Source organism: Urocitellus parryii, chromosome 4 (genome assembly GCF_045843805.1).
Source record: "Urocitellus parryii isolate mUroPar1 chromosome 4, mUroPar1.hap1, whole genome shotgun sequence".
NCBI classification, from domain to species: domain Eukaryota; kingdom Metazoa; phylum Chordata; class Mammalia; order Rodentia; family Sciuridae; genus Urocitellus; species Urocitellus parryii.
This window is the reverse complement of record NC_135534.1, coordinates 95,912,383-95,933,868: the sequence shown is the minus strand read 5'-3', so window position 1 is coordinate 95,933,868 and position 21,486 is coordinate 95,912,383. Positions and strand designations below refer to the sequence as shown.

The window sequence follows — 21,486 nt, the reverse complement described above, 5'->3', positions numbered from 1 at the left end:
TGGTTTGGGTAGATCATATTTCTCTAGAAATTTGTCTTTAATATTTTCTATTTTATTGGAATATAAATTTTCAAAATAGTTTCTAATTATCTTCTGTATTTCAATGGTATCTGTCATGATATTTCCTTTTTAATCACGAATTTTAGTAATTTGAGTTCTTGCTCTCCTTTTCATTAGGGTGGCTAAGGGTTTATCAATTTTATTTATTTTTTCAAAGAACCACCTTTTTGTCAATTTTTTCAATTGTTTCTTTTGTTTCAATTTCATTGATTTCAGCTCCGATTTTTACATATATATTTCTTTAGTTGTAGGTGGGCACAATACTTTTATTTTATATTTATGTGGTTCTGAGGATCAAATGCAGTGCCTCACACATGCCAGGCAAGCACTCTTTCACTGAGCCACAGCCCCAGCCCCTCAGCTCTGATTTTAATTATTTCCTGTCCTCTACTACTTTCGGTGTTGATTTGTTCTTTTTCTAGGTCTTTGAGATGTAATGTCAGGTCATTTATTTGTTAACTTTTACCTTCTTTTAATGAATGAGCTCAATGCAATGAACTTTTCTCTTAGCATTGCCTTCATAGTGTCCCAAAGATTTTTGGTATGTTGTATCGGAATTCTCATTTACCTCTAAGAATTTTTTTTTTTTTTTTTTTTTTTTTTTTTAGTACCAGACTGCTATGACCTTACTCAAGGAAACCCATGGAATGTAGGGACACCAAGACTCATGAATGGGCCAGAGGTTGAGAGATCATTACCAGATTCTCAGTACAGGAAAAATAGGGTGCAGGACAGTGAAGAGCAGAGGCAACCTACATCACATTTTGCTCCTTTTGATCTATGTAATAGAGAGAGATCAAAGGGTTAAGAATGAAGTACTCATTGGTAACTGGTAATGAAACTAAGCATTTGAGGACATAAAGCTCACCTTTTCATCTGTGCCTTTTTGATGAACACTAAGACATTCCTTCAAAAATATTTTGGTAACATTGCCTGTGAGGCCCACAACATATGCTGGGAACCAACTGTTGAAGCACAGATAAAAGATCTGCCCTCCCTGTGCTGTCAATCTAGCAGCCTACTCAAGTATCTGTGCACCACAGCTTGTCAAAACTATGCACAGTTCTAAACATTCACAGTGCTAGCTTTTTGAACTTTGCTTGAATGGCTTGACTTCGTGTTAATTGTTCAAAGCAGGATACAATTTTCTTTCCAATTCATACATAAGTATGGCTCTTCTCAGATGACATATAAGCCTATGGATTTAGCAGAAAATTTAAGGGCCCATTTGCTAACTTTATTTTTCTTGTGCAGCAAATGTCAGTTCAGGTTTTGCTGGTCAAGCACACCTTATAATGGGCTTTGGTAATTTAGCTCCTAGGAATGGCTTGGTTACAGAACTCCATAAAAGTTTATTGACTTCTGCTTGCTGGCTTAGGTGGTAGGTTAGAAAGTACCTCAGAAATTAGCTTCATCCAGTTTAATGATTTCATTACAGAGCAGTTTGTGTGCTCAAGTACTTCTCTAAGAATTTTTTTTTATCTCCACCCTGGTATCTTCTGCTATCCATGTGTTATTTAATTGCTTTGGCTATTCTGAGTCTTTTATTTTTTCCAAATGAATTTCATGATTGCCTTTTCTATTTCTATAAGGAATTTTGTTGGGATTTTAACTGGAATTGCATGAAATCTGTATAACACTTTTGGTAGTATGGCCATTTTGACTATATTAACTCTTCCTATCCTAGGACATCGGAGATTTTCCATCTTCTATGGTCTTTTTAAATGTCTCTCTTTAGTGTTCTATAGTTCTCTCTTTGTCTACCAGTAGAAACTTTAGACCCTTTTGCAAACCTGCTTTATAGTGCAGGTATTAACTGAACACATCATTTCTGTTTATTGTGACAAAACTGTAATTGTCTAAACAGGAACTATTTGGTTTAAAGGTGTATATTGTTTGTATTGGGTGCTATTAATAGCGATCTCCTTTTTAAAGGCAAGGCACCAGAAACCTGCTGGGACACCACAAGATTATAGGATAGAAACTATAATACCTTGGATTCCCATAGCTATAGGGGAAGACACAGAGAAAGCATGAAAAGACAAGGGAAGAAAGTGCCCCAAACAAACTAAGATGTTACAATAATAGAATCCATTGCCAGCACAGTAGATGAAATGTCAAGAGGAGGAGTTCAGAATGTACATTATTAAAATGATCTTCAAATCAAACAATGACATAAGAGAGCAAATACAGGTGACAATTGATTACTTCAACAAAGGGATAAGAGAGCAAATACAGGCAACAACTGATCACTCCAACAAAGAGAGCAAATATAGGTAGCAAAAGATTACTGCAAGAAAGAAAGAGAGATTCTGAAAATAAACCAAACAGAAATTCTTGAAATGAAGAAAACAACAAACCAAAATAAAAATTCAATAGAAAGCATCACCAATAGACTAGATCACTTGGAAGACAGAGCCTCAAACATTGAAGACAAAACATACAATCATGAAAATAAAGTTGACCACACAGTGAAGACTGTAAGAAACCAAAAACAAAACCTCCAATAATTATAGGATAACATGAACACACAGAGAAACAAAGCAAAGGAATATACAATCTCTTCAATGAAATAATATCAGAAAAATTTCCAAACATGCAGAATGAATTGAAAAATCAAATACCAGAGGCTTACAGGACACCAAATGTATAAAATTACAACAGATCTAGCTGGGAAAACTGGAAATCCACATGCAGCAAAATGAAATTAAACCACTATCTCTCACCATGCACAAGGCTCAGCTCAAAATCGATCAAGGACTTAGGAATAAAACCAGAGACCTTACATCTAATAGAAGAAAACTAGGCCCTAATCTCCATCATGTGGGATTAGGCCCCAACTTCCTTAATAAGACTCCTGTGGTGTAAGAATTAAAATCAAGGATCAATAAATGGGATGGAATCAAACTAAAACATATCTTCTCAGCAAAAGAAACAATCTGTGAGATGAATACATCTTGGGAGCAAATCTTTATCCCTCATACATCAGACAGAGCCCTAATCTCTGGGCTATATAAAGAACTCAAAAAGTTAAACACCAAAAAAACCCAAATAAACCAATCAATAAATGGGCCAAGGACCTAAAGAGATACTTCTCAGAATATGATATACAATCAATCAACAAATATATAAAAAATATTCTTCATTGCTAGCAATTAGAGAAATGCAAATTGAAACTACTCTAAGATTTCATCTCCAGTCAGAATGGCAGCTATTAAGAATATAAACAACAATAAGTGTTGGCAAGGATGTGGGGAAAAAGGTACATTCATATATTGCTGGTAGGAGACTGCAAATTGGTGCAGCCAATATGAAAAGCAGTATGGAGATTTCTTGGAAAATTGGGAATGGAACCACCATTTGACCCAGCTGTCCCTCTCCTCAGTCTATACCCAAATGACTTTAAAACAGCATACTACAGAGACACAGCCATATCAATATTTATAACAGCACGATTCATAATAGCTAAACTGTGGAACCAACATAGATGCCCTTCAACAGATGAATGGATTAAAAACGTGGTATATATACACAATGGAATATTACTCAGCAATAAAAGATAATAAAATCATGGCATTTGCAGGTAAATGGATGGAGTTAGAGAAGATGAAGACATGAAGTTAGTCAATCCCAAAAAACAAAATGCCCAATGTTTTCTCTGATGTACGGAGGGTGATTTATAGTAGGGAATAAAACCAGAGACCCTGCATCATGAGAGGAATAGATGAACTCTAGATAGGGCAGAGGGGTGGGAGGAGAAAGGAGAGGGCATGGCGTTAGACATAATGGTGGAATGTGATGGACATTATTATCTAAAGTACATGTATGAAGACATGAATTGGTGTGAATATACTTTGTATACAACCAGAGACATGAAAAACTGTGCTCTATATGTGTAATAAGAATTATAATGCATTCCAATGTCATATATAAATAATTATTTAAATTAAAAAAACCACAACAAAAAGAAACATCTGCTGATTCTTTGTCCAAAGAAAATCATATTTTCTTGGTGAAGCAACAGAATACCAACTAGTTACCTTATATGTACAGATAGTCAATTTCCTCTTCCTAGTTTCAGTGTTTCTCTGCAGTAATGTATTACACATCTGGAAAACCTGCTGCATGACAGCATCTTGTCTCAGGTCATCACGGCCCTTCAGAATAATCAAACATAAATAAATAAGCACAGTGCATTTTATTACAAAACCTACACAAAAGTCATCTGAGGATACAAAAATATACTCAAAAGTCAATCTGATCACCAGCACTCTCTTAAATAATTAAGACCTACCGTAAATCTTTCATTTAGAATAAGCTAACACTGAGGAAGCAGACTGATAAGAAAAAGAAGTTTCCCCTAATTTATTTTGTAATCAAACTAACTGAATTTCCCCACCTGTGGGCACACTGCAAAATACCTAAGTGGAGGAGTACTTATCTCTTCACTGTTCTCCAGCAGGGACCAAAGAACCCCTGAGTAAACACAAAAGGAGGAATACTGTTGTACCTTTCTGGTGCAACTGCATCGGGCACAGTGCCAAGCCCAGTATACTGAGGCAAAGGTCTTTAACTTGTCCTAATCATGGAAATAAGCCACAACTACCAAAAGATTTTTTCACAACAAACAAGTTAATTGTTCACCTCATTGTGTCTGTGCATGTTAACAAGTATAGTCTTTTACTTGAATCAACTGTGTAATAATGATAGTCTTTCAGAGACTTAAAAAATAGAAAGCACATTGTGGTTCTAAAAAATAGTGCATTTTTATTTCACAAGTTTTTCTCACTTGTAATTATTCAAAATAAATATTTAACATAAAGCAGAAAAGGGTGGGGTTGTGGCTCAGCAGTACAGCACTTGCCTTGCATGGGTGAGGCCCTGGGTTTGATCCTTGGCACCACATAAAAATAAATAAATAAAAGTTTTGTGTCCAACTACAATTAAAAAATATATTCAAAAAATAAAGCAGAAATGATACCAATGAGGTTTTTTGTTTTTTTTTTTTTAAATGTTGATGTCATTAATACTCTAAAGGTTACAATCCAAAGGGAACTCTTACCTTGACAAGCTGTCTCCTTTCCTTGCCATCAGAGCCTACACAATCTATTATTTTTGGTAAATTTAAACCTCCTGCTAAACGAAATTCTGTTTTAAATGACTGAACAGTCACTAGATTTCCATATTCTCCAGTGGGATCCACCTAATGAAAAGTATAAAATTATGAAAACAAGTCAGATACATTATTTGCATTTAAACATAAATAAATTATAAATGGTAATTTTAAGATTAAAAAGGAACGAGTGACACTGTGCTGTTGGTTGAGAACTATAACTTTACTTTCTGTTTAATGAAAGAACATATTACATTGGAAAGTTTTAAAAAATTATATATAACATTAAATTTATTTTCCTAAATACTTTTAATAAAACTAAGGCACATCAAGTTAGAAAAGAGTTGCTGAAAAATCAGAACCCAAGTGTTGTTATGTACATATGTTAAGTCATCTAAGAAATAACAAAATTCCTTACAACATGTACATTTTGAAAAGGGTGGCAAGGATTTTTCTTGATGACAGTGATTAAATCTGGTATTTTTCAGGATATATTCAGCTAACTAACTTAGATGATATAGCTGGAAAGATATCAGTTAATCCACATGATGTAGCTATAGTTCAAATTTAGTGATAATCTGTACTAAGCACTGAAGTGCAAATTCAATGGAGAGATTTACAATGTACTAAACATGATCATTTTCTAAACTGTAACCTTTATTATTACACATATCCCTGTCAACATGGTGCGTCTAGCAAAAAAAGATAATTATGACATACCTAGATGTATCATGATCACATAGTTTAATACATATTGCAATACTTAATCACAGCTGATAAAGTCCATCAAATACCAAATCTTTTTAAAAAAAAATTAAAAGAAAAACAATGGGGAATTTTCTTTCTAAGTAAAAAATTAGTCTTGGTTTAAGCACATGAAAATTGTCCTTCTGGCCAGTGAAGATAGCAGCTACAGACCTTCAAAAGATGTAAAACAGAAGGCAAAAGGTGTAAAATAGAAGGCAAAAGGTGTAAAACAGAAGGAAAAGGAAAAGGAAGTAGAAGCCGTTGTTTATTTTAAGACTTCAGCAAAGGGAATCTAAATGCAATCCAATGCAATCTCTAGGGTGAACCACAAAATTTTCAATATATAACCACTTTTGAAGATACAAAAATATTATTTTAATTAGGTTCAAACTAATAAAGTAGCTTAATTTAAAAAATCAAGAATTAATGGTAAATTACCTTAATTTCCATAGTAGGAACAATAACATCTTCTAAATTCTTAAGTTTGGTAATTGGTTGGTCTGCTGGAATATTGATGCCTTCTGTATTTAAAAATAAAGAGATTTTAGTGACAACTGCAAACTGAGGAACAACAGTGTAGGTCAAACAGGAGCAGCAACACTAATTCTTTCAAACATACTTCTCTGAGTTTTCCACTGAGTGGCATCTAAGTTTGCTAATATAATATAAGCATCACAAAGTGCCTCAATATTCCTGATCATCTGAGGTCTCTTACTTCTGATAGTACATATTATTTTGTTTGCAGCCTCTGTTCGATCCTATTAACGAAGAACAGTGAATTAAAAAAACAATGAGAAAAACAAAATTTATGCACAGATCTTGATTATCTTGATTATGGAAAAACTAAGTCATCAGAGACAGACAAAACAGTCACCATATGAATGAAATACAAGGAAAGTATTATTATCTCAAGTGTTAATATTTGGTAACTTTCAAAAACCTATTTTTCACTGCTGTGAAGAAAAAAAACTGCCATCTATACTTTGAAAAATATTCAGAAATTCTGAACTAATTCTATCATAATAACCAAAGATTTAAAAACCAAATACTATCAACAACATGAGTTCTTAAAATCCCCAACACTTAGGAAAGAAATAATCTGGGAAAAAATGAATATTACAAATGAAATACCTCATCAAGCTGAGAGCTTTGTTTAGGTGCATTTTTAGTTACTCGACTCCTTCTTGTTGTCTCTGGTTTGGTCAAAAATTCATCTTTGTTTGCATTTGCTAAGGCCAATATAATAAACAAAGTATGATGGGGGTGATCCATTGAAATCCTAGAGATGAGCTGTCAGAAAATTAAGAACTATTAGTTTTGCACAAATTAAAAAAAAAAGCAGGAAGTCCACTTTTTTTTTTTAAACTATCAAAAGGCATGTTACTGTGTATACATGGCAATGGATGGATGTCTGAGTGTGAAAGCACCAGAGAGGTACATGAAGAGAGAGACTGAATAACAGCCTCTGTAAAATACTAAAATTTGTATTTTCATTTCCTAGAGAGGAATAGTAATATACACTTTACATAGTATATAGTAATATACAAGAAAGCAATTATTGTGTTTTGATGTTCAGGTCTACTTACATTATTGAGGACTTCATGAAATCCTAGGCCTCCCATCATTTTGGTCCCCATTCTAGCAGCCAATTGGTACATAAGAGGCAAAAATTTATATGATGAAATCTTCATTCCATCTCTCTACAAATTAAGGAAGAAATTTCAAATATTCTCATATCTAAGCAAAGAAATTATTCTAAAATAAAGTTCTTCTACTAGAATGACCTAATGATTGTTAATAAAACATTGCTAACTACATTTTCTTCTTTGTCACTTATGCTTTCTGCAAGTCTTTCTAATGGATATAAATAATTCATAAGTAAAAACATTTGGTCCTACGTTAAATTGTACTCAGAAAAGGAGTGTTGGCACTGTTTACATTCCAGTGACTCTGAGGAGGATAATGTGGATCTGAGCACTATTGTGATCTTGACTCCTGAGAAACTGGAATGCAATAAACAGAATAATTATTTTTCTCTATATACCAAAAGTAACAGAATTTAGTGTGCACTACAGCAGAGACTAGTTGAATCTATTATAAGTCTTATCATTTTTTTGTCTAGGAGAATCATTTTTACTATTAACCTTCAAGTTAACAAACATACACATTTTGGCATCATATCTTTAATATTAGGTATCATCACTAAAATATGAGGTTTTTAAATAAAAACTAAACAAGTACGATTTCTTGTTGTTTTCTTTAAAAATATTGTTTTTCCAATTGGAAAAGTAATTCATTTTTGAAAATAATCCCCCAAAGATAAAATTAAAATCTACTTGTGATCATATAATTTCTTAACTGCTTTCCAAATTCCCCAATCTAGTTCTCCATTTTAGGTATTCTCCTATGGTAACTATAGATGTGGGAAAACACTGACACAAATTCTCTGACTTCCATACAATCCTGTATTACTTGGAATTTATCAAGTACCTTTTAAAACACAAGCCTGAATGTTGAATTGAACAAGATTTACCTTCATCATGCCATTGACTTCAGAAACTCCAGAATTTTCAAGCCAAAGTGAACAAAGTCGGAATACCCACATATCATGTTCTTCTCCACTTAATAAACAGTTGATGTAATTTTCAACTGCTTTACATAAGAAGCGTTTACGATCCTCTTTCAATGCACGGAGCGCACATTCATCCAGCTCCAGCTCTCTCTGAACCTTTACTGTGTATCTTGGACAATTAAAGTAAAACACAAAGCCATAAAATTTCACAGAACTAAAAAAAAAATATATGTGATATCTCTCTCTCTCTCTCTCTCTATATATATATATATATATATATAGATAGATAGATAAATAGATATTAATTCCAGGAGAAAAAGCATATTTCTAAAGATAAAGGGAAAAAATTACTTCTGTCATAATGGTACAATTCATAAGCTTTCTAGGCAACCAAGGAAAAAGTGGACTCAAGCTATTTAGTTAGCTTGATCCTCTATTTATACTAAAATACACAGACTCAAGGCAGGTTTAAATAAAGATATTTAATTACATTAAAACAGGTAAGTTTTTAAATTTCAACACAAATCTCTTTTTCCAACTATAACAAAAAAAATCCAAAAGTTAACATTTATATGTTCTACAAGAACCTTAGAACTAAGATAGAAAGTCTTAATAAAAGAATATGTAACAGTGTACTGCATACTAATTTGTGATTAACCACTGTAGGGCCATGATAGTCTATAAGTAAGCAAACTAAACTTTAGTTCTCAAAAAAAAAAAAAAAAAAAAATTCAAATTTTTTTTTACACAAACAAGTTCAGTTTACTCGGCTGGTGAACACAAAATCATCACTTGTAGGCACATATTTACCTGTTGGTCTGAATTTTATGTTCCCTTAAGAGGCCCACTTCTTCTTTGGCCCTTTTCAAGAGAGCTTGCTTGTTTTCAAATTCTGATGATTTCATGTAGTTTTCAATTCTTTGGTATTGAGTATCAGAGAATCGTGCTAATGAGAGAAATGCCTTCATTTTTCCATTTCTGAGCTCTTCATTACTTTCTCCATCATAACTTCCAGCAACTTCTACTGCCTTCAAAAATATACAATCCATTTAAACATATTTACAAATACTATAAGCATTTAAATAATCACTCAGATCAAGGTAATCCCACATTAAATACATAATTTTTATGTATATATACATATATATGTAAATATATAATATTGAATACATTTAATTTAGCTAAATTAATAATGTATTTTCTTGATTTTCAGAACAACTTCTGATAGTGTAGAAATAACTACAACAACTGAATTTGTAAAGAATTGTGCAAAAACAAAAAGCTCTTTAAAATTTAAAGATAATCACATCATGTTTTTCATGTAATACTTAAAATCCATTCTTTTGCTTTTGAAAGACAATTGTTCTTGATAAAAGATCAAATGTATTCATGATCAACAACAGTCTTAAAGAGTTGCTCCAAAAGCTTACCTTTTCTAAGTAGGTCTGCATGATGACTGCAGGATTTTCTAGGCAAGTTTCTGCCAACCAGTTGCCACAAACCCTCAGACATTCTGTGTATATAAGTTTTAGGTTGGGATCATTCTGTGAAAGAAAATAAATAGTAAAATGTAATTCATTATCATAAGTATATAAAAATGTCCTCCATGTAGGGAGAAAAAACACATTAAAAATATTTCTCCTTGTCTGCTTTCACCATACAATTATTTTCATAATTCCAAGTATGTAAATTTACAAAGTAATCAATCTGTACTTTAAAGTTATTATTACTATCATTGAAGAAACTAAAATTTATTGGGTACTTATATATGCCCGGCAATCTGTAACAAGTTTATGTATATTAACTCAATCCTCACAGGAATCCTATGAACTGAATATTATTATTATCCCCAATTTACAGGTAAGGAAACTGAGGTACAAAGAAAGTAGCTAACTACAGACAGCCTTTACTTCAGGGCCTGTAGTGTTACGCAATAATTAATACATCATACTGACATCCAATGCTTTGTTATAATGATATATTCCCTAATAATGGAGGATATGTCCCACAAACATCCAACATCCAAAAGTCCAGTAGGCTGAGAATCACTAAGCAGGTCTGAGGAATACCATGGTAATGGTAAGTTAAATCTTTGAAAAATTAATGATTCCTATAAATGCACCCCCCTTTGTTCGTCATATGCTGGAAATAGAACAAAATTAGTAAAAACATGTTTGCAATAACCAACAGGTTATGTTAAATAAAATATCAGATGTGATAATTTCAAAGCATCTGGATTGACAAACTAACTGTTCCAACTTGCTTTATTAATTAAAAAATTTTTTTTAGTTGCAGATGGGCACAATCTTTCTTTCCCTCCCTCCCTCCTTCCTTCCTTCCCAGATGCCAGGCAAGTGCTCTACCACTGAGCCACAACCCTAGCCAACTTGCTTTAGTTTTTAAATATTTTTGTTTTCATAAGAATTTCCATTTCTGGGGCTGGAGATATAGCTCAGTTGGTAGAGTGCTTGCCTCACATGCCTAAGGTCCTGGGTTCAATCCCCAGCACCCCTCCCTATACTTGTTCTTTCAAATTTACAGCAAGTATTTTATGTTTATTCCCCCCTCCCTTTTTTTTTGGTACCAGGGATTGAACCAGGGGGCAATTAACCACTGAGCCACAACCCCATTTTTGTATTTTATTTAGAGACAGGGTCTCATTGAGTTGCTTAAGGCCTCACTAAATTACTGAGGCTGGCTTTGAACTCGAAATCCTCCTGCCTCAGCCTCCCAAGCTGCTGGGATTATAGGCCTATGGCATCATGCCCAGCCTATATACCATTCTTGAATTCTTTTGAAAGTCAGACTTAATGCTGAGATAAATTCAATGAATCTATCACAAGTGGGACTCACTGACTTGTAAATAGGAAAAATGGTTTCTAAACTTCTTTTCAAATATTTTCAAGACTCCTTTTCAAAACATCACGTCTTACTCATGGATGAGTAATTTCAAATTTTTAATAAAATTGCCACTAAAATATTTTAAAGAATAGCAGTGTTTTTTTTTTTCATAACAACATAACATCATTTCAGTAAATAAAAACAAAAGAAAAAACCTCTGTGCAGTTGGCATCCAACTTTTTAATCATCTGCTTGAGAATATTCAGGGCAAGACTCTGTTCCTTTTTTGCCCAGAATACTTGTGCTTCTTCTAGTTGCCACTCAGAGACACCACAAACAGATGAATTATACTGTTTGATTTGAAATATTGCCCTTTCAGGTAGCTGAAATGAAAATGGCAAATAATAATAAAAATACTTTTACTACTATTACCACTAATAATAATAAAGGCAGTAACTACCATTCAATGAAAATGTGACTATTTGCCAGGGACTGTCTTAAAGTACCTCTCTGCTTGCCTTCCAACTTCTACCCTTCATCTCTCTCTCTTCATATTTACAAATGTGCATGCATGTCAAATCACTGAATTGTTATCAATATAGTAAGTTAGGTATATTCTCTTTATTTAACCAAGAATTTGTGGCTGAAAGAAGGTAATTGCCTTGTTCAAGGCTTAAACTCAAGTTTGCCTAACACAGGAAATCTTAACAATTATACTACACTATCTAACATTGATCTCTATTTCTCAATTTCTTAATTAACACATGCTTTTTGTTATATAATAAAAGGAAAGGCCAAGAGGTGAGATGATATAATTTTAAATCCTATTTACCTGAGTGTTCTTGAAAGTTCTGGCCAGAACAGAGAATTCTATAAGGTGTTTGGTGAGAATGTCCTTAAAGCACTCTCTTTGAGAGAGCTCCACTTGTTTTTCCATCAGGATCTCTAAAATAACAGTGCGTAGAGCCATGATAGGCTCCTGAAAGCTAAAATCACTGTCCTTAATTATCTGGGAGTGTTTACGCCACTTAATATACAATTCAGAGATTTGTCTATCTGTGAGTGATCTGAAAGCCAAATCAGAGAGTTAATATAAGCAAAAGAAATGAAAAAAAATTATGAGGTTCTAAAATGTAATATACATTACAAAGGAATTTGTGTAATAACAAGTTTAGAACTTATAAATAATCCGAAATAAGGACAAAGTTTTAAAAGACTACAAAATGGTATGTGTTCAGACCCCTAAGAGGTTGGCAGAGAAGTAACAGGTAATAAATATTTTTAAAGATTTTCTTAAAATGCTCTTTGAAATAATAGAAAGTAGACCTTTTAAATAAAAACTCTTCTAAAATGGGAACATATTCATCAGATCTATCATAAAGAATTCCTACATCTCTAGTCTTGCTTCCATGCTCTTTGTGGTAAAGGAGGACGAATCTGCCAGGAAATAAAGTAAACTCATTAATTACCTTTGGAGGATGACTGTGCCTAATTGCAGTTGTCAAAGAAATCACAATTCAGTAAAGCAGAAGTTGGCATCTGGCAGAGATTTCATCTGCTAACATTTATTAAAGGAATAGAAAATGCATACTGTATAATTCATATATGTGAACAGTATGCTTGCTTCTCAGATGCTTAAAGTAAATAGTATCTAACTTGACTACTATACTGAGAAAAAAGATGAAGCAGGTAGACTAAGACAATGAGAAAATGACTAGGAAATGAAAGTTTTTTTCAGTGGTGTGGTAGAGAAGGAAGGAGTAATACAAATTCATAGGAAGCAAATCTTCCCCCAAAGTGTAAGAGCTCAATCATTTCAGTCTCAGGAATCACTTTGCATTCTTAAAAATTATTGAAGACCCCAAAGAGCTTAAAATTTTGACATATCTATTGATATTTACCATATTAGAAAGTAAAATAGGGAAAATGTATTAATTTACTTCAAAAAAGGGTAAGTCAGTAACAGAGAAGCTTCATTCTGGAATTACAAAATCATATTAATTACATACCTTGAGAAAAGCACTCCAATGTTTTCTAACTCTCCAATGGCCTGCAATCTACTAAGTGTGGGGTACAGTGAATACACAGACTCAAGACTGCCCTTACACAACTCTTCCACTTCTTTTATTCTAATAGCAAAAGAGAAAAGAAACAAACTTTGAAAACAAAGAAGAGGCTGGACACAATGGTGCAGGCATATAGTCCTAGTGACCTGAGTGGCTGAGGCAGGATTGCACGTTTGAGACCAGCCTGGGCAACTAAGCAGGATCCTGTCTTACAAGAAAAATAAAAAGGATTAGGGATGTAGCTTAGAAATAAATACCTCTGGGTTCAATCCCCAGTATCAAAACCAAAAAATCCAAAAAAAAAAAAAAAAAAGAAGAGGTTTTCAAGGAGATATAAGTACAAATCTGAATTTATAGAGATCTTATCACAATCTTGCTATTAATCTAATAATACTAATATTCACAAACATTAGAGAATATGAAATAGCAAAGGAAAAAAATTGGCCTTGGGATAATATAGCCCTAAATCTTAAATCCCAGTTGTATCACCTTTGGCTGTCTAACTTAGGACAAACCACTGGATTTCACTAAGCCTAATTTTTTTTTTCATTTCCATACTAATTTTGAAGATTAGAGAATGCCTTAGGAGAGCCTGTTCAAGCACATAAGAACCTAAATGATAGCAAATATTATTGCTGTAATGCAGGATTTATTAGGTTGCTAATCACTATTAAACAAAAAAAGTTACATTTGAACTCTAATGCTAAGAGAGTAAATGCCACATAATATTTGAGGAGATAAAATTTAAATTCTCAGGATACTAGAGGAAGGAGTAGGAATTAAGAGTGTTTCTTGAGAGATTAGGGTAAAGAACTGACATAGGGTCCCAAAGAAATCATTTTTTTTGAGGGAAGAACACAGAAGGACAAGGAAACACTTCACCTAGCCACCAAGTCTTTATCCCTACAACAATGCAAATCCTCACACTGAAATTATTACTTAAGTTTGGAAAAAAGAAGCCATGACATTAAATAAACAGAAAATTATTTGCCTTTTTGTAATACCTGGCATATTTGAGACTTTCATAAAATGTGGAGAATTCTCTGTCTTTCAGAGACTGCAGAGCATTGTACAATGATTCATGGTAACTGGTTCCTTCTAATCCTTTGCTGTGAGATAATTCAAAAAATAAAAGAAAAATACATATTTAAAAACAAAGCCTAAAGATATACATGTACAAATAACTCAAAGAACTAAATTTTAAAACTGAAATTAACTTTTTTTTTAAACGAAAAAACGGATTTCTAGAAATTTTGTTAAGAAACACTAATTATTTTATGGGTCATTTAAATTCTTCAAGCAGAAAAAACTGAAAATTTCTCAGATCCTTTGCCTGGTTCAAAATATGCTATATTTTCATTTATTTATTCAGTGAACACCTTTTATGTGTCAGGCATTAAGAACAGGTTCTAGAGTGGGAAATCATTAGCAGACAAGTCAGATCAGGGCCCACTCCCATGGAGCTTGTTTTGGTTTGAACAATAAGTAAGAATAATATCAGACAGTGACAGAGGATAAGCAGAGGATAAATTAAAAAAAAAAACATTATGATGGAGTGGCTACTTTAGGAAGAGTAGTCAACAAAAGGTCTATCTGAAGATATGAAATAAATATATGAAACCAGAGACTGAATGACAAGAGACTGCCACCCACATGGAGAAAAGCAGAATATATACATCTAACGCCTTTCTGTAAGAACATCATGGACTGATCAAAAAACAAAGAGAAGACCTCTATGGCTGAAAAACAGTAAACAAGAGAGTGACATATACTGACAGAAGCAGGACCAACTTATATATACCAAATGTCTAAAAAATTTGAGAGCCAATCCCTATAATATAGTAATCTTGTAGTTTGAAATCTGAAAGGCATTCTAATTAATGAAAATATTTTCTATGAAGGCAATTACACATTGTTTCATTTTTAGTGTTTATGTTATCAAAACACTTCACATAAATGTGAAATCCTTTATCAGATAGCTGTTTGGTTTATAATTTTAAAAATATGGTGCTAGGTATGGAGGTGCATGCCGGTAATCTCAGTGACTCAGGAGGCTAAGACAGAAGGATTACAAGATCAAGGCCAGCCTCAGCAACTAAGCAAGCCTCTAAGCTACTTAGTGAGGCTCTGTCTCAAAATTTAAAAAACATAAATAAAAAAGGGCTGGGGATGTAGCACAGTGGTAAAGTGCCCATGGATTCAATCTCCAGTATCAATAATAATAATAAATAAAATTAAAATATGGTGACTTGACAAACAAGTGATAAATATTATGTTCCTGGATAACTGATTTAGCACCTTTTAATAAAAAAATTTCATAAATAAAGATAACTGGCCCTTTGTATACCATCCAGCAGATACAAGTAATATATGACTAAAATGTTTATAGCAGGGAGTAAAAAGAGAAATACCTATACCTTTCCTTGGATTCCTGAGTCGAAGAAAAAGTGAGTTAATGAATTCTCCTAAGAAAATATCTTTGATGTTTCTATTTTTGAAAATATTGGGGAGGGGAATGAAGTTGTGCTAATGGAAAAAAAAGAGGGAAATTCAGGTCTAATTTTGTTTACTGTTTATTACTATCTTATTTAGGAATGCATAGCTTGGAGAATCTATAAAATATAGAAAATACAACTCCTGTTATATTGATAGAATAAAATAAAAAGTTATTTAGAATCAGAAACCAAGCAAATTTTTTTTAAAGTTGGATTTCTTCTTACTTAAAAGAATTGTAATGGTCCCACTGCATATTCCTCCATGCTGCTTGGTAATGAAGTTCCTGTAGTTCAGCACACCACTCTGTATTTTCGTGATCTAACCCTTTTAAGTAGATGGAAAGAATATGGCAGAGTCCCAAATTCTGCAAGGCCTAAACAGAAGTTTTTTTTTTTTGTTTTTTTTTTTTTTTAAGAAAGAAAGAAAGATCTCAACAGAAAACTAGAGAAACAAAAATTTACAAACATAAAACTTCAGTTTATAGTTAGCGATATCACAGTCCCAAAATGTTGTTTAGTATGTTTCCCCAAAAACACTAAAACTGAACTCAGGGAGTTCTAATATTTAAAGGAAGAATGACTAAAGAGTATTAATTAGCCAACAATAGAAATGATAGCTTCAGAAATGAAACCAATTCCAATGCAAACTATGAGAAATAATAGTACACTTGGAATTTTCCATGTGAGGCACTAATTTACACTACCTGGCACAACATTCACACTCAAGAAATGTCTTTTGTTAGGTAACAAAAATTATGATTGACAAACCTAAACTATTGTTTTGGACAATGACCTACCTAGCTTTCCTGTGCGTTCCTCAGTTTTTAGCCCCACGTCTGTAAAACAGGTAACTTCTAAACTTATCTCAAGTTCATCTGACTATGTAAATATTCCAATGACATACTGGAATTCTATGAGCACTGCACTAGTGACATCTTTACTAATCCAAGAAAAAAATATACCTGAATTATTCCTGCCTGGCGAGTTACTGGGGAGATTGCTGTCTCAAGGTCATACGTTACTAAGGCTTTCTCCCACATTGCTTCATGTTCATATGTTCGTAGTCTGTAAGAAAAGGTTGTAAAAATATCTTGATTCTACATACATAGAACTCCTTCACAGACAGAATTACTATACCATTATATAGAAAAATGGGATTTACCTAGTAAGGGGTTGCAACATTTTCCCTCCACCACAGCCATACAGACTATCTGGCTCTCCTATACTTCTGTAAATTTCTAATAGAAGATCCTTAAAACAGAAATACAACAAAAACAGGAAGGGAAGAATCACTTTATAAATTTAGAAAACCTTAAATTGCATCATTATCAACACATAACTCTCAATTATAAATGTTGCCCTATAAAAGAAAAATAAAATGATATTCAAATATATACTATATCAAGTTATCTGAATTGAAACATTTGATACCCAAGCCTAGCACAATGCCTGGTATACAGAAGATACTCTAAAAAGTCAGTGGAAAAGGATGAGACTACGAAAGATGAAGGAGAAGAAAGAGAAAAATTAGGAGAGTGAACTTAAAAAGTAAACAGAACATATTTCATGTAAGGCATAACTGATAGTATGAAGTGTAAAGAGAATTGAAAGGTTACCATCAGACTTAGAGACAGCAAATATAGACAACTCTTTCACAAAGTTTGGTTATGAAGGGAAAGAAGAGAGTGAGTGATACCCAAAAAAGCACACCAGGAAGAGGGAAGTTATTTTGTACTTGTGAGAGAAATTTTTAAAAGTAGAGGTTTGAAAATGTTTAGAATATAGTTCAGAGGCAACACAGCATATTAAAAAAATAAAGTTTGAGAAAAAGTAGATAAATAAAAAGCACAGGAATTAAGATTAGCCTTAAATAAAGGGAGAAATTATTTCTCCAGTTTAATAAGACAGACGGTTATGACAAGGGGCATATGCAGGAAGATTTCAATATTTGAGGGTAGATGTGTCTGGGTTTCCTATCTATGCCAACTATTTTCTCCAATAAGTAAGAGGCTAGCTGAAAGCAAAGGCAGAGAAGTGAAGATCAAAATTTTAAGCAAGGTAGCGAAGTTCAAATTGTTGTTGTAAATGAGTTGACCAAAGAAAGTGGATGAGAACGACACACACCATGGTCAATTTGAAAGTAGATTTTTAAGAAATATATATAAAAAGTAATTTGTTGCTTTTGTGACAATGAAAAAATAAACAAACAATTATAAACTGCAAGTGATATACAGAAATTGAACAGGGTGCTATGGCAGAAAATACACAGTAAAAACCCACTCTATAAGTTGGATGGTTTTGCTTCCATTCTTCAGATAAAGGAACTCAAGATTAGAAAGGTTAAGTAATTTGTGCAAGAATTTATAACTAAGTGGCACAGTCAGGATTAGAATTCAGGTCAGTCTACTTGAAGACCTGAACTTCAAACTATAAATGTATATAGATGATGCTCTGTTAAAAGAGTAACTTCAGTTTTCAAATCAAATGACATCACTATAAAAAGTAATAATCAAAATATAAGATTAAATATTGATATAAACATTAGAGCTGTTAATATTTACCTGTAAACTTATTCCAGTTTCTTCTTTGCTTTTTTCACTCAAACTAGAAATAGTTGTACTTTGGCTTCCTTCTTCAAATATAAGACTTCTGCTTATCAAAAGAAGCACTGCTTTTAATGAGAACATACTACTTGGAAGCTTATGAATATAGAAATTATAGACAATAGGGAAAAAAACTAATGAAGGTGGCAAATAAAACAATAAACTTTAAGAGAATATCATTTATATCAGAACTGAAAAGAAATTTGTGAATGTTAATTCCATGGAGGATAATTACATTTTAATAAAATCTTCTATATTTGGGGAGGTTATATGCCAAACCATGTTATTTATAAAGAAACAAACCTGTTTAAAAATAGAGATAGCCCCAATTCAGTTCCTAAATTTCTGTTAGTGGTTTTATCTAAATTTTCAACTTAATTACAGACATACAATTTAAGACCACAATGAGCCACAATTTAACACTGATGAACTGACAAAAATTAAGAAATCTAAAACTCTACTTAAACCCTTATTACCAAAACATTAAGATAAATATATGAATATTAAGATGACTGAAGTTGTGAAATTAATACCTATTGTCAAAATCCTATTTGGCAGAGTTTCTTCCTCTATACATTATGGGCACTAACAATGAAATCTCATACTTTCTCAGGAGCAAGTTACAAAAAACTTTACCTGTATCCAGAATACTTAGTATGAGGAACTTTTTTATTAAACAGACCAAATAGGGAGGGGATTGGGATTGTGGCTCAGTAGTAGAGCACTTGCCTAGCATGTGTGAGGCACTTGATTCTTAGCATCGCATATAAATAAATGAATAAAATAAAGGTCCATCAACAACTAAAGACATATTAAAAATAAATTTAAAAAGTAAATAGTCCAAATAGGATATCTGAGAGAGCAGTTCATTTTCTTGACCTGACAGCTCTGGTAAAGTGTTAACCTTTATTTTATGTACAAATATACTCTTGGCCACTTTAGATTTACAAAGCTTCTGCTCACCTAATAGAGTCACTGAAGAAAACTAGCATCTCTTAACCTTTATATACTTCATCTGTTTACCCTCATCTTCCCATCAGACCTCAGGGGAGTAAAAACAGACTATCAAAGCCAACAGTAAACCCTATTTGCCAAGCACCCTCTCCTAATGAATACAAAATAATCTTGGCATGCTTGCTTTAAGACATGCAATATGGGGCTGAGGATATAGCTCTGATGTAAGAGTACTTGCCCGGCACTAACACTCCCCAAAAAAACAAAAAATAAGCAATTCTGCAAAAGTCTGCTACATTCCATACAATCACTTACCTTTAACTAAAGGTGCTTCAATTTATACTCCTAGAAGAGATAACTTGTTCATTCCTGATTGGTAAGAAATACTATTCTGTAGGATTAAGAAACTAAAACACATCCAAATTGCAATTACTAATACCAAGTATGCAGGCTCTGACTAAAATGGTAATACTCTTAGATAGTAATTAATTTCTTTCTCACTACCTATTTAAAGGACAATATACCTGTCTTCATAAGAAGTTTATACTGATCATGAACATATCTATTACATAGTATACAGTGTCCACATATTGTGTGTTTTCAACTAAAAAGCTTAAATTAAACATCAAACCACAAGTTAAGAAATTGGTCCACATCTAGTAAATTAATTACATTTGAACTAGAATTTGAATTCTGGTTCCTGGTTTTCCATAGTGTAAAAAGCACACTACTTCACTGACAATCTAAAATAAAAATTACTGGTAACAAGAATGATAACTGTGTCAACACAACACATTTTTGCTATTTTCATTTCTTAATATGGCTGACTGAGTGGTGATAAGGTGAGGCTAAACATAAAAGTAAACTCTAGGCTATTTCAAATAAACAAAGATTTGAAGTGAACAGTTGGGATAATAAAGCATGTATTTTTTTTTTTTACTCTTCCTACTTTATTGGCTTTTTCACCATGATCTAGGATTGTATTTTTGATATTCTCATGATAGTTTTCATAAATCAAAGTAAGCAGAAATACAGACAGATAACACAGAAATAAAATTTATTTGGTCACAGAAAAAAGTCACATTACTTTATGGTCAAAAGAAAAATAGATACTGAATAGTTAAGGAATTAGTGGTAAATATAACAATAATGAAATTAGGGATTAATTCAATCATTTGAAAAATATTTATTGATCATTTATATTAAATTCTCAATGCTATTGAGAGAAATACAAAGAAAATAAATATGGTCTCTGTCCTCCAGAAGCTTGCTATCTATATAATTTTTGTAATATATAATAAAACATTTGTATTTATCTCAGAGTGGAATTACTTCTTTTTAAATTTTTATTATTATTTTACTTTAAAACAAATTTCTACCTAAAATGTCTTTTAAATGAGAGGCACCAAAATAATTTTTACTATGTATCTTTATTTAAACAATGTCAACATCAATTTTAAAACGCAAAACTTATAAATTCCATTACCTTTTCTCTTGATCATTCATGTTCTTCTTATCTGCATAGATTTCTGCATAGAGCAATGCTGTAAAGTGAGCAGCACAAGACTGAGCTACTTTAGCAACCTCCAGATAATTCAAATCCAGCCAGAAAGCATCATCAAAAACTGTTCCTGCCGAGGGTCTAAAGAAAAATTAACCATAATATCATTCCATTTTTAAAACTTCAACACTAAAAGAAAAACACCATGATATAGTGTAACACATTGGGAACAGCTGCAAGTTAAACAGAAAATTACATTCAAATAACTGAAAACCATATTTCCCTTATAGCTATAAACATTCTAAGATGGCATGGTTGGAGAGTCTAGTTTCTTAATCTTTTTTGGATCACAAACCCCTTAGAGAATATGCTGAAAGCTATGACCCATCATCCCATATAAATCTGAGCTTCATGCCTTCCCTACATCAAAAACTTCACGCACCATTACCTAAGAATAGGCTACATAGAACAGCTGGTAACGCACATGTGCGCATGTGCGCACACAGAGATATATCTTTTAATTTAATGAAACTA

General features: G+C 32.7%; 1 protein-coding gene across 1 annotated transcript in view; it reads right to left on the bottom strand.

The window, feature by feature from the left end:
- Atm (ATM serine/threonine kinase) overlaps positions 1-21,486 on the bottom strand; it is a 166,204-nt gene that overhangs the window by 24,314 nt on the left and 120,404 nt on the right. The window contains exons 39-56 of the mRNA XM_026399043.2: positions 20,938-21,093; positions 18,456-18,543; positions 17,057-17,145; positions 16,857-16,959; positions 16,120-16,268; positions 14,404-14,508; positions 13,343-13,462; positions 12,166-12,400; positions 11,549-11,716; positions 9,923-10,036; positions 9,303-9,520; positions 8,454-8,661; positions 7,507-7,620; positions 7,052-7,210; positions 6,540-6,678; positions 6,359-6,441; positions 5,123-5,263; positions 4,101-4,217 (exon numbers count right to left, since the gene is read on the bottom strand). Coding sequence (XP_026254828.2) covers positions 4,101-4,217; positions 5,123-5,263; positions 6,359-6,441; positions 6,540-6,678; positions 7,052-7,210; positions 7,507-7,620; positions 8,454-8,661; positions 9,303-9,520; positions 9,923-10,036; positions 11,549-11,716; positions 12,166-12,400; positions 13,343-13,462; positions 14,404-14,508; positions 16,120-16,268; positions 16,857-16,959; positions 17,057-17,145; positions 18,456-18,543; positions 20,938-21,093 — 2,506 coding nt within the window. The remainder of the gene's footprint in view (positions 1-4,100; positions 4,218-5,122; positions 5,264-6,358; positions 6,442-6,539; positions 6,679-7,051; positions 7,211-7,506; positions 7,621-8,453; positions 8,662-9,302; positions 9,521-9,922; positions 10,037-11,548; positions 11,717-12,165; positions 12,401-13,342; positions 13,463-14,403; positions 14,509-16,119; positions 16,269-16,856; positions 16,960-17,056; positions 17,146-18,455; positions 18,544-20,937; positions 21,094-21,486) is intronic.